This window comes from Silene latifolia, chromosome 7 (genome assembly GCF_048544455.1).
Source record: "Silene latifolia isolate original U9 population chromosome 7, ASM4854445v1, whole genome shotgun sequence".
In the NCBI taxonomy this organism is placed as follows: Eukaryota; Viridiplantae; Streptophyta; class Magnoliopsida; order Caryophyllales; family Caryophyllaceae; genus Silene; species Silene latifolia.
Genome location: NC_133532.1, coordinates 7,282,388 through 7,295,764, shown reverse-complemented (window position 1 = coordinate 7,295,764; position 13,377 = coordinate 7,282,388). Strand labels below are relative to the sequence as shown.

Here is a 13,377-nt window from a genome sequence, read left to right as displayed (position 1 = left end):
AATCACCATCCCTATTCCCTAAACCCTTAACCACCACACCAACAATTACAAAACCCATCCCACACTCCAGAATGTGTGTATTTTGTTTTTATGGAAAAAGGTAAGGTAGGGAAAAGTACGGATAAAAAGTACATAAAAGATTAATTTTAATTACGTTTCTTATAGGCCCATCGCTAAAGGTAAACTCCAAAACTAGACCCTCGCCTTGTTCAACATAATTTAATCGACAATCATCTATGTGGAGTTTTAAATACAAACCTGATTGCCAGATTTACAAGCATATAAGGGATCAGTTTAACACGGCATTTAACCTCGTAAAAAGAGGTAAAACGTTAAACATACTAATTACATTACACTACTGCATAGTGCATAACCACTACTAATTCACATCTAAAGAGGTAAAACCGTAAAAGTAAAACTAATAACAAGCTACATACAATAGAGAGATCTGCATTTGTATATAGTCAAGTCCAAGTGCCTTCAAAGAGGGGTGCAGTCGGAACACAATCCGGCCCAAACATCTTGACCAAATCCGAGCACCCAGGGTTAGGTTCTTCGGTTTCTGGCTTAAGCTCCAAGCCCAATTCCTCCTCTATATCATCGGAAGCCGATATAAGCAGAAATTCACCCCCTTCATAATTCAGAAAATCGGTTGGATCATCCGGCCCAAACCGTTTATTTCCAAATCGACCCTGAAGGTGGGCTGGAAAGACGGCTTTCCGCTTACTCTGCACTCCTCTGAAATCAGACCGGGACCCGCCTTGCTCAGGATTCTTTATTTGTATTATGAAGGAACCCTCTCGCTCAATGTTAAGCTCGCCCTGAGGCTCGTTCTTCGCGTCTTTAGGAGGCAGTTCTAGCTTGTACACTAAATGAGTGTGCATTCTGTTTTCAGAGTACTTGTGCCTTAGGATGCGGTACACGCCTTCCCCCACTGCTCGCGCCTTAGGGTTTTTTCGATGTCCCCTCGTCTTTGTATCATATTCTTCTGCATTTACCCATCACATTGTCGTAATGACCACCGTAAATTATAAAAATTGCGAAAAATAACAGTAGTTTTACTATGCCATTGTATTGTAAATTACCAAATTTCCTCGGGTGTCTAGTATTAGCTACTAGAAGTTTGACAATATACCGTAATCTCCTAACATGACCCATAAAGTTTCTGATCCTAACATGACCCATACACCTAGCATCATTCATACAGCTATACAAGATTCAAGTGTACATACCTTCTTGAAGAGCATCTCTGATGTCGTTGATCTTTGTAGTAACCATCTCTACGAAACCGAAAAAAGGCCGACTCTTTTTAGTAGGATCCGGTAGAGCCTTCTTTCCCATGATGATTAATCTCAGCAAAGGTTCCTTTTCTATATTCACTTCCTGCAATCATTTGCAAACATTCCAACCAAGCCCATTACACTCAAACAACCATGCAATTTTAGAGTATCATACAGATATATTATGCCCCTTACTATTATATAAATTTATTCCGTATTATATAGTCAATTTAAATGATCGTGTAAACTAATGTTGCGATTTATGCATCACCTTTATTCCATGTCCTCCTTCGGGGTGCTCTTTAAGGCGCTTATCTTCGTCGTTATCATGACTATGGCTCGAGCCAGGACTAGAAAGTCCAGACTTAGCTCCTTCCTTGCCAGAATCAGGGGACTGCTTCTGCTCCACTGCTTTTTCACCTGATTCTGGACGAAGAACGATGTATAGCCGTTGCACGTCATCTGCACTATGAACTTCTTCTCTGTTTACTTTCGGCCGGTAAAAGAAAAATATCTCCCCTCTTTCCTGTTCATTACAAAACTCTTGTTATAAGATTGAACAAAAAGAAAAGAAGTAACCCCCTTTATTCACCTTGACTTTACGCAATCTACAAGACGAGACATTGACCACATTTTGTATAATAATACTACCATTCAATATACTACAATTTACGAATATATTTTTACTTGTATATTATCCATGACACGAATTTCAATACATCGGACAATAAAAAAATTTAAAATACTTGAAATCAAGATTAAAGATTTTAATCTTAAAGAAGTGGAGAGCACATAATTTGGTACTTTGGTTAGATCGACTATATGTCGTATCCACTTCGAAAATGTTGGTCCAGAAAATCTACTATCTGTAATTCCTTTTCGTTCCGCGGCCACTTCTCTAACTCTATATGTAAATGTTAATTAGAAACTTAAGCTTAAACTCGGAACGTTATAACACTTATGTTCAAATGTTCAATCACTTCAATATTGTTCCGTTTCGATCCAAATACTGGTAGTTAGTCTTAGTAACCTCAATATGTTTCCAAGAAATCAATAAATGTAATTAAATAAGCCAAATGTAACACCTAAAATCTTAACCTATAAAATGTCGAGACTTACAACCATCAATACTCATCCAAACTTCTTCATTTTTAATCCAACAAAACAAAAAAAGATGGATAGACCTATGATGAAGCTTGTAGGACTAATTGCCATCATGTTATTTTCTTATGCAATTATCGGGTCGGATGCTAGTAAATCTTTTGAGCATCCTAATCCTAAAGACCCATGGTTCAATTTGCCACTACCACCACAACCACGACCTGGGTTTTACAAGTTTTTAGGCGATTGCATCGATAAAACAACCCGAGAGTGCGGGTTGAAGATGTATGATGCGATCTTCAAATACAAAGACAACATTGATAGGCATTGTTGCGAGAAAATCATAAAGGCGTCATATCTTTGCAATCGTTCTTTGCAATACATTCTTGGCCAATTCGAGAAGTTTAAGTATGATGCCGCTTTTATTTCCGATAGAAGCAACATTGTGTATAAGAATTGCGAGAATTCGCTCAAAGACGAGATTATTGCATAGAGTTTTAATAGTAAATTATACCAATAAATTTTTGATTTTAGGTCGTGGTTCTAAACTAAAAATCAGGGCCGGTCCTAGGGTTGTGCAAGCGGTGCGGCCGCACAGGGCCCCAACTTGATGGCCCCAATCTCAAGAAATATCTGTAATAGTTAATAATTAATTTAGCACGTATTTTCAATGTAATAATCTGCTTGACTCAATGGTAAGACTAGGTATATTTTGTCAAATGGTCACAGGCGATGTGGCTTCTGATCATGTGCCCTAAAAACCGTTGATAGTAAAAGTAACTAAACGCGGTGCAACCAACCGATCAAAATCGAATACAGACCGTAAGATTACGAACTTCAGTCCACAAGTAAAATTACGTGTTTTTGTTGTTTGGCTACCTTACCAAATACTCCCTCCGTCCCGTCCCGGTCAATTGTTGTCATTGGTTTTGGCACGAAGATCAAGAAAAGCGGAGGGAGCCAATGATATGATGACAAGTGGACTAAATTGGATGTGAATGATAAAATTGTTCATCAAAAGCAATCCTAAAATAAAAAGGACAACAATTGACTGACATACCAAAATGAAATAAGATGATAAATGACCGGGACAAATGGAGTACCAAATAATTTGAATTATAAATTTATAAATCTTTTGGTTTTTCCAGGGAAAAGGATTATACATATAGATGTACAATAACTAATTAAAGATAAATAAATAATCGAGTCCTATTCCGTCAGACCGTATTAATAAGAAAAAGTTGTTCAAGGAATACTCCCGTCTCAATTATTTGCTTATTTTTGTAGTTATTTGCGAAAGTTATCTTAATCAATCACAAATAATTGAGACGGAAAGAGTATTTGATATACAACAACAGTAATTATATTAATGAATTATGAAAATGAAGGATTAGGGAAACCTGAATTTCGACTTGAGGGTCATTTCTAGTCTTTATAAGTTCTTGACCCTGTCCCATGTTTTTTTCTTCGCTGCGATTTAGAACTACACTTGAGAATTTATCCGAGAGAATGTTATGATATGGAAATAAAAAGTTTTCTGAATAATATTTCCTACAGTATAAATTTGCGAATTGCAGTGAAGGACACTAGTCACTACATAGTACGTTTTCATTGCCACGTTTTTTACCAGATACAATGTACGTGTCACCCATTGTGAACCGAATGTTCGAGTTTTATATATATACTAGTATTGGTGCCCGGCTTCGCCCGGGCTACCTCTACTTGCCATTAAATTTTTTTTTTAAATAAAATTACTTAAAGTTGCATAACCCATAAATTTATTATTTATATATTTTTTATAACATATCATAAAATTACGATGCAATAAATTTTGAGACAAATTCACTACTCCCGCTATTAATATTTTACTCTTATTAATGAAACAATAGTAATAACATTTCACTACTTGTCCGTAATCATTGTTACTTTTACTACTCCCGCCGTAATTATTGTTACTGTCACTACTGCCGCATTCGTAATTATTGTTACTTTCACTATTGCTGCATTAATATTGATTATTTCACTACTCCCGTTGTTGTTTCTACCCCTCTCACTAATCTCGTTGATAATATTGTTACTTTTACTATTCAAATGAGTGATTAATATCATATAACTATATCCAATGTTACTACAATTCTTTTCTTTACTGACAAAATTACTTTTACTACTTAGGCATGTAATTTTAAGACGATTATATATTTATATAAATATATTACATATATGCAGTAAATCAAATCGAAAGAATTATGCAATATTATATATTATGGAATTTAACTTGAATTATTTATAAACTACTTATTATATTTTTGTATGTTAAATAATTAACATCTCTATACATCTAATAAACTAAATAAACTATAAAGTTTAATAAAATTGCATAGATTTTAAATTTAATATATAATTTTATGATGATAATAATTAATACCATAAGTGTGCATGTTTATACTAATTAATTATTTTATTTTAAGGAAATTGACCATCTTCTAGTCTTCTATAAATATTTAGGAAAATTACCAGGCATCTTCTTTCTTTTAGTCTCCTTGAAATTGACCATCTTAATTAATTATTTTATTTTAAGGAAATTGACCATGTTTCGAAAAATTACCAAGCTTCTATATAATTTAATTTTAACCCAAACTATACAATATTTGCATTAAGATCCCTTAATCGGGTCCATCACACGGTGCTATTGATTTAAAACTATATAATATAATTAATTTGTATAACTTTCTTTAATTACATTAAAGTCCATTGGTTTCTGGATTTAATATATAGTATTGATATATATATATATATATATATATATATATATTTTTTTTTTTTGATAAAAACCGTCCTTAATATTATACTCCCTCCTATTCGGGGTTTTCTTCCCCTTTGATGTGGGCACAAGATTTTAGGAGATGATTAAAGAATGAATAAAGGAAGATGGTGGGGTTTGTGAATTGGAGAGAGGAATGAATAATTAGGAATTAAATAAGGAATTGTGAGTTAGGTGGGGTTTGGTGATATGAGAGGGATGAATAAAATAAGAGTAAAAGTTGGGTGAGGTTTGGTAATAGGAGAGAGGATAAATAAAATAAAAGTAAAAATTTCCAAAATAAGAAAGGGAAAGAAAACCTGAATAATCCGTTTAAGGAAATAGGGAAGAAAATAATGAATATGAGGGAGTATAAAATCATTGTGTGTCAAAGACAAGAGCCATCCGGAACATTAGCTTGCCAACTAAGACCCATGACATCGTATGAGCTAAATCATGTGCCACTCTATTAAAGTCTCTACGAACAAAATAAAAGGAAATTGACTCGAAAAAAAAAAAACAAAAGAAAGTAATAGAAGTAACAACGGGAACAGTGAAAATATCAATTTTAATCCCGTAGTAGTAAAGTAACAATAATTACGGTGGAAGTAGTTAAAGTAATAGTAGTAATAACAAATGTAATAAAAATAATAATAATAACAACAAAAGAAAGTATATATGAGCAATTATTTCACCAACCAATAATTTAAGTAAAATATTAATAGCAGAAGTACTGAATTTGTCAAAGTTGAGGAATACGGTTCCACTTTCCCTGGAAGAGATTAGCACTTGGCACTTGGCAAGGCACGGTGAGAACCGCGATGCCCTGCCTTCGCTGACTTTGATGCGCGCTTTGCTCCCAAAATCAGCGCTCAACTCCTTTTTTCTTCATTTTGGGTCTTTATTCCTTCTTTTGTTCGGTCATGAATGAATAGTTTTTGGGCCTCTCTTAAGTTAGTGTGATGTTTGTTAGCCTCCATGTTACCTATAAAAGCAACAAAAACAAGCAAAACCGAACCAAATATCCAAATGACGAGTTTTATGCAACTTTACTTGAGCAATTAAATCATAAATGTCCATATATTGTGCATATGAGTAAGCGATAAGCAAATGTTTTTAGCATGGAAAAACACGTAAATAACGTAGTTATTTTTTTTACAACGTATTTTGCTTTTATTTTATTTATATTACTTAATCCGTTTTAAATTTAAGACAAATATACGCATATGACTGTATTAAATGAGAGAATTTGTGATTAAAGTAAAGGCGTTGATCAAACATATGACTCGTGTCTAGTTAGTGTGCGCATGGCACTCGTGGAGCACAATCACGTTGTGTCTTCTATGCATGTTATATATACTTATATAATGACAATTTCTTTTGCCTTGCTAACCTCGGGTCCCTCGTGCGTTTGGACGTTGTCATGACTCCATGCACTTAATTTGCAATTGCTACTACCTTCTCCAGTCATATTCTTGCAATATCTAAATTGTTTTTACTCCATAAAATTTAATTCTAAGTTGCTCTATTTATTTTTAAATAAGTTTATTTTTAATTTTAATATGATCGTTGATCTCAACATTTACTTACCTACGAGAAGAAGTTACATTGATTAGGTCTACATTTTCCATGTTTAATCGAGTTCCGTTTTAAGATTTTTTTTCTTAGATAACATGAAATTTTTTGAAGAAACATTTATCTTATTAATATATGAGTAAATATAAATGTACTCGTAATGTAACAAGTTGATAATTAAACCAGTTAATGTATTATACAACTAGTTGTATATACAACTTATTCAATGTAGTTGAGCTTTGTTATAAAGTTATCGAGCTCTACTAACAAAATTATCGAGCTATGATACAAAGTTATTGAGTTTAACAGAATAATTATTAAGCTCAATAACTTTGTAAAATAGCTAAATAACTTGTAAAACAGCTCAACAACTTTGTATAAGAGCTCGACAACTTTGAGGCGGTTGTACAATGCTACTATACAACTGATTGTAGGATAGTATTTGTGTAATTAAACCTAACTACCAATAAAGTAGAATTCTCCTAATGTACTCAAATTCATTTGTGAAATTGAAAATTTTAGTTTGAATTTTTTTAGTTTACCGTATTATTTTGCCCTTTTGAAATTTGAACATACCCCACTTAAATCTTGATTTCATTACGCTCCAAATTATATAGAAAAATAAAGACAATAAACCAACAAACAAATTGATTGTGAGCAAAGTTAGAATGGATGTTGCCAAAATTTTGACACTCCAAATCATAACTTAAATACACAAAAGAAATATATTTGTATTTGACAAACAAAAAAAGCATGTATTTATTCACTATAATGTTCCCTCTTTCCCGAAACGGATTATTCAAGTAATGTTCCCCTTTTCTTTTTTGGTAATTTTTACTCTTATTTTATTCATCCCTCTCTCCTATCACCAAACCCCACATAACTCTTTTACTCTTATTTTATTACTTTTCTTAATATTTTGGCCCCACAACTCCTTATTTAACTCCTAATAATTCATCTCTCTCTTTTAACACCAACCCCACCAATGTCCTTTATTCATTTTTAATAGTATTCCTTAAGTATCGTGCCAGAGACAAAGGAGAACATTATAACGAACTAGAGGGATTATATTGGATATTTAACTTAGACTAAAAAAGTAAAAACCTCATTTTCATTTCTTATACAACCACCTTAATCCATATATACGTCCAAGGGTTAAAACATACTCCTATAAATAGAAACACTTTGGAGAAATCCCTCATCACTAAGTTAAAATAACAAAATAAAAAAGAACCAGAGAGCTCTTCTTCCTTTGTGGCATGGTTCTCTTCATCTTCCTATCTCTAATATCCCTTTTCGTCCTCCACAATCATCGTTTTGCCCGGGGTATACATTACCCCGGGCAAGATGGGACTGCCTATAATAGGTGAGTCCTACGACTTCTTATCGACGGCCACCCAGAGAAGTTCATATTTAGGAGAAAAAGTGAGCGTAATGTGTGGTGCGGCATGTAACAAGTTCTTGTTCTCGAACGAGAACAAATTAGTCGAAGCTTGGTGGCATTACAAAGGTATATACTGTGTTAACTTTATACTACTCCTACATGCATATGATGCATTATAACCTAATCAATGATTTAGACGATCTTCAGTAAGACTATATACGATATATTATAACTAAGTTCACTTATTCACATCATTTAATGATATCAGTAAGCTATTATAATCTAATATTTTTATGATGTATACGGAGTACATATTAATTTAAGTCGGGTCATACTTTGACATGTCTTACAGGTACATACCCATAATGGACAAGATCGCAATTCGGCACATGGAAGACGGGTGGGAAGGAAAAGACAAAGTGGAAGTATTCCCTCTAACAAAACGTTACACATTTTGGTTAGCATGCCGTATATTCCTAAGCATAGAGGACCCGGTACATGTAGCTAATATAAGTTCGCTGACCCGTTCAATGATGGTGTTTTTATAAAGGTATGTGTTTACCTAATCCGGCCTTTCCATGTCTTCTTCCGGTTTTTATCATTTAGTTTATATAAGACTGTCTCATCATATTTATATAGTGTCTTCTTCCCATTAAGTTGAACGCAGAGCAAAATAGCAAATGGAGATAGAAAAGTCGAAAGCAACAGGAGAGAATCAAACATGGGAGGACATACAGAAGATGAAGTATTCGTGGAACGTGGCGTGTGAAGTGATGCGCTTGGCACCCCCTCTTCAAGGTGTTTTTAGGGAAGCGCTCTCCGATTTCATGTATGCTGGTTTCCAAATTCCCAAGGGTTGGAAGGTATTTTTTCTACTAAGCACTTAAGTATAACCATTCTTTTCCAGTCAATTGTCTATGTTTCAAATGATTTCAAATATATGAAAAAGGTGACTCCGAAACTAAGCATCAGCCACAAGGACAATTGGAATGCTAACGGGATTTGAACCCCAGGTTATGAGTAACACCACCCATTATTTTACTAACCCCAGGTACTTAACATCTTCAAAACCGGGCTATGTATAATAGAATCATATCAAACCAATAACCTAGTTTAATGGTTGATAACGACATTTACTCAATAGTTTTATGCTTAATATGGTTGACCCATCACTCTTACCAATACTTGACCCGTTTTAAGTTTAAGACGGATATTGGAGCGATACAAGAATTTGTATACGCTAACAAGCCACATAATATTGAACTCAGACGTACGCATACATGCTTACATCATGCAGTTATATTGGAGTGCAAATTCAACACATAGAAACCCAAAATGCTTCCCAGAACCTGAGAAATTTGACCCTACAAGGTTCGACGGGAGTGGTCCGGCACCATACACGTTCGTACCATTCGGTGGAGGCCCAAGAATGTGCCCAGGAAAGAGTTTGCCAGGTTGGAAATATTAATGTTCATGCACAATATTGTAAAGAGATTTAAATGGGAGAAACTTATTCCAGACGAGGGTATAGTCGTAAATCCCATGCCTAACCCCTCATCTTCAATCTCCTGCAGATTAATTAATTATGTTTTTGTCATTTAAGTTGTGTTATTTGTTGTGCGGAAGCGATACAGAATAGATGCAAAAAATAAAAGACACAAAGATTTAACGTAGTTCACTATTAATGCGATAGCTACATATCCACCCGGGCGTGGGAAAATATTTTACTATGTCGGGAGAATTACAGATTACAAAAGATGAGCACAAGAGTTTTTCTAGATCTGCCTCTTAAAACTCTCAATGTGCTTGCCTCACAAATCTCTCCTTGAATAACTAGGTTAGGGTAGTGTTTATATATTAAACTACCTAACAAAGATTATTCTGATTAGGAAACAAAATAAACAAAACTTAATCAAATAAACTAAAGACGGAAGTCGGAAACAGAAACCCACGTATAAGTCCAAAAGGCCACTTAAACTTGAAAAGTGAAGGGACCCACTAATTTCCAAGACTTGAACAAAGTTCACGTTGAAAAGTCAAAGCAAACTCAAAGTCACGTAGCAAAAGACGGGCAGTGCAAACTCAGCATGTCATGTGACCTGCAGACATACACGCGACTCGCCTGTGTTGCGGCTTCTATTCCTCCTTTTTCTTGTTTATTTTTTCATCTTTAATCTTACTCCGACATACTCCGAAAGCGACATACGAGTCACATACTAACAATTCTCCACCTTGACTCGGACAGTAGCATTTAGCAAATGACTTTCAAATCACTCGACCACTATACAAGTCACTCAAGAGTAGACTAGTATCTGCCATGTTCCTGAAATTGAGCTCTCACACTAGAACACCATAGACTCCACCTTCAGTCTATAACCATCCAATGTACACTGGACTAGGTCTGCCGTCCAATAAGCCCTGAACAAATTCTGCGTTCTTTTAGCCCTGGATCGGGCCGCTCAAGGATGCTCCACCTCAAGCTCAGCACCCCCGAAGGGTCTAGACATAAATGTCTATAATCAGGGACTTCTTTTGTTTTATCAATGGCGAAAATTGAGGATCTGGATGTTTTCAAGGTGTATTATCAGGTGACTGGTAAGTGGTAAGGCATATCAATGATGGTAATGGATGGGGAACTTTCGATGGTGGTTGAGCATGGTTAGGTGAAGGGGATGAAGGTGTTATCAGTGATGGTGGTGGGGCAGTAACAATGGCACCAGCGAGGAAGGGGATGAATGGTGTAGTTGATGGATGTAGTGGTGGTTGTGGGTGGCGGATGTGAGATATACTTGTCGATGGGTGGGACTCCGTGTCAGATAATGTGGGTGTGGCTGCCTTTAATTTTGTAGGAGAGGCTGGATTGAGATTGTGATGGGGGTATATCGGTCCATTTATAGATAATTTATGTACAAATAAGTAAATATGAAAGAAAACCTGAATAACTGAATAAAAAAATATAAAAGAAATTAAAATGGTGAGTAGGAGGGGAGTATTATATAGTTTTAATTGGAGTATTATATAGTTTTAATCAATAGCGATGTGTAATAGACCTGACAAAGGGACTTCAATGTAAATATTATATAGTTTTGGTTGAAGTATAAATTTAGAAAACGCCAGAATATGATGATTTTCCTTAAAATAAAAATGCCCCACTTATGGTAGTAATTAGTATAAAGATGTTAATTATTTAACATACACAAATATAATATAAGTATTTTATATTTTGGTAATTATTTAACATACACAAATATAATATAAGTATGTTATATTTTGAAAACTATTAAAAGGTAAATAAATCAAGCCAGATTTCCAAAAAGTATAATATTCCATAATTATTTCAATTTGGATATGCATATATGAAATATATTTATATAAATATGTAAGTCTGTTAAACTTGCATGCCTAAATAGTAAAATTAATTCTGTTGGTAGTGAAAAGAATTGCATTAACATACACAAATATAATATAAGTATGTTATATTTTGAAAACTATTAAAAGGTAAATAAATCAAGCCAGATTTCCAAAAAGTATAATATTCCATAATTATTTCAATTTGGATATGCATATATGAAATATATTTATATAAATATGTAAGTCTGTTAAACTTGCATGCCTAAATAGTAAAATTAATTCTGTTGGTAGTGAAAAGAATTGCACGTAGTAACATTGGATATAGTAATATAATAGTAATCACTCATTTGAATAGTCAAAGTAACAATATTAGCAGTGAGCGGGAGTATTGAAAGTAATAGAAGTAACAACGGGAGTAGTGAAGTTATCAATATTAATCCGACAGTAGTAAAAGTAACAATAATTAGGCGGGAGTAGTGAAAGTAATAACTGTAGTAATAACGAATGTAATAAAAGTAACAATACTAACAACAAAAGAATCGAAAGTATATATAAACAATTATCTAACCAATCAATTTAAGTAAAATATTAATAGCGGGAGTAGTAAATTTGCCAAAGTTGATAAACACGGTTCCTCCTTCCCTGGAAGAGATCAGCACTTGGCACTTGAGCAAGGCATGGCGAGAACCGCACTCCCTTGCCTTCGCTGACTTTGATGCGTGCTTTGCTCCCAAGATCAGCGTTGAACTCATTTTTTTCTTCATTTTTGGTCTTTATTCCTTCTTTTGTTGGGTCATGGGTCAAGTGATTAGTTTTTGGGCCTCTCTTAAGTTAGTGTGATGTTTGTTGGCCTCCATGTTACCTATAAAAGCAACAAAAACAAGCAAAACCGAAACAAATACCCAAATGACGGGTTTTATACAACTTTACTTAAGCAATCAAATCATAAATGTCCATATATTGTGCATATGAGTGAGCGATAAACAAATGTTTTTAGCATGGAAAGACAAGTAGATAACGTAGTTATCATTTTTTCCAACGTATTTTGCTTTTGTTTTATTTATACTACTTAACCCGTCTTTAAGTTTAAGAGAAATATATGAATATACTTGTCTTAAATAAAAATTTGTGATTAAAGTAAAAGTGTTGATCAAACTTATGACTTGTGTCTAGTTAGTGTGCGCATGGCGCTCCTGGAGCACAATCACGTTGTGTATCTCGGCAGTCGGCAGTCCACATATATACGACCACCTTCTTCTATGTGCTTAATTTACGACCACATATATAATGTCAATTTCTTATCTCTTTTGCCTTGCTAACCTCGAGTCCCTCGCGCGTTTGGACCTTGTCATTACTCCATGCATTTCCCATCTCCTGTCATATTCTTGCAATATCTAAATTGTTTTTACTCCATAAAACTTAATTCTACAACAAAATAAGTTTATTCTTAATTTCAATATGATCGTTGATCTCAACGTTTACTTACCTACAACAAAAAGTTACATTGCTTGGTTCTACATTTTCCATGTTTAGTCGAGTTTCGTTCTAAGATTTTTTTTTTTCTAGTTAACATGAAAATTTTTGAAAAAACATTTATCTTATTAATATATGAGTAAATATAAATGTACTCGTAATGTAACAAGTTGATAATTAAACCTAATTACCAATAAAGTAGAATTCTCCTAATGTACTCAAATTCATTTGTGGAATTGAAAATTTTAGTTAGAATTTTCTTAGTTTACCGAATTGTTTTGCCCTTTTGAAATTTTAACATACCCAACTTTAAATCTTGTTTTCATTACGCTCGAGATTACTTAAAAAAAAGGACAATAAACCAATAAACAAATTGATTGTGAGCAAAGTTATAATGGATGTTGCAAAAAATT

The 13,377-nt window shown here is 34.0% G+C and overlaps 1 protein-coding gene and 1 pseudogene across 1 annotated transcript; one reads left to right on the top strand and one right to left on the bottom strand.

The window, feature by feature from the left end:
* Positions 1-285: 285 nt before the first annotated feature.
* Positions 286-3,908, bottom strand: LOC141590850 (uncharacterized). Its single transcript, XM_074411382.1, has 4 exons — positions 3,782-3,908; positions 1,552-1,806; positions 1,233-1,383; positions 286-988 (listed from the first exon to the last, which is right to left on the bottom strand). Exons 1-4 carry the CDS (start codon positions 3,836-3,838, stop codon positions 465-467), a joined length of 987 nt encoding a protein of 328 aa, XP_074267483.1. The 5' UTR covers positions 3,839-3,908; the 3' UTR covers positions 286-464.
* Positions 3,909-8,670: 4,762 nt separating this feature from the next.
* On the top strand, positions 8,671-9,742 carry LOC141589648 (cytochrome P450 716A75-like; annotated as a pseudogene).
* The last annotated feature ends 3,635 nt before the right edge of the window (positions 9,743-13,377 follow it).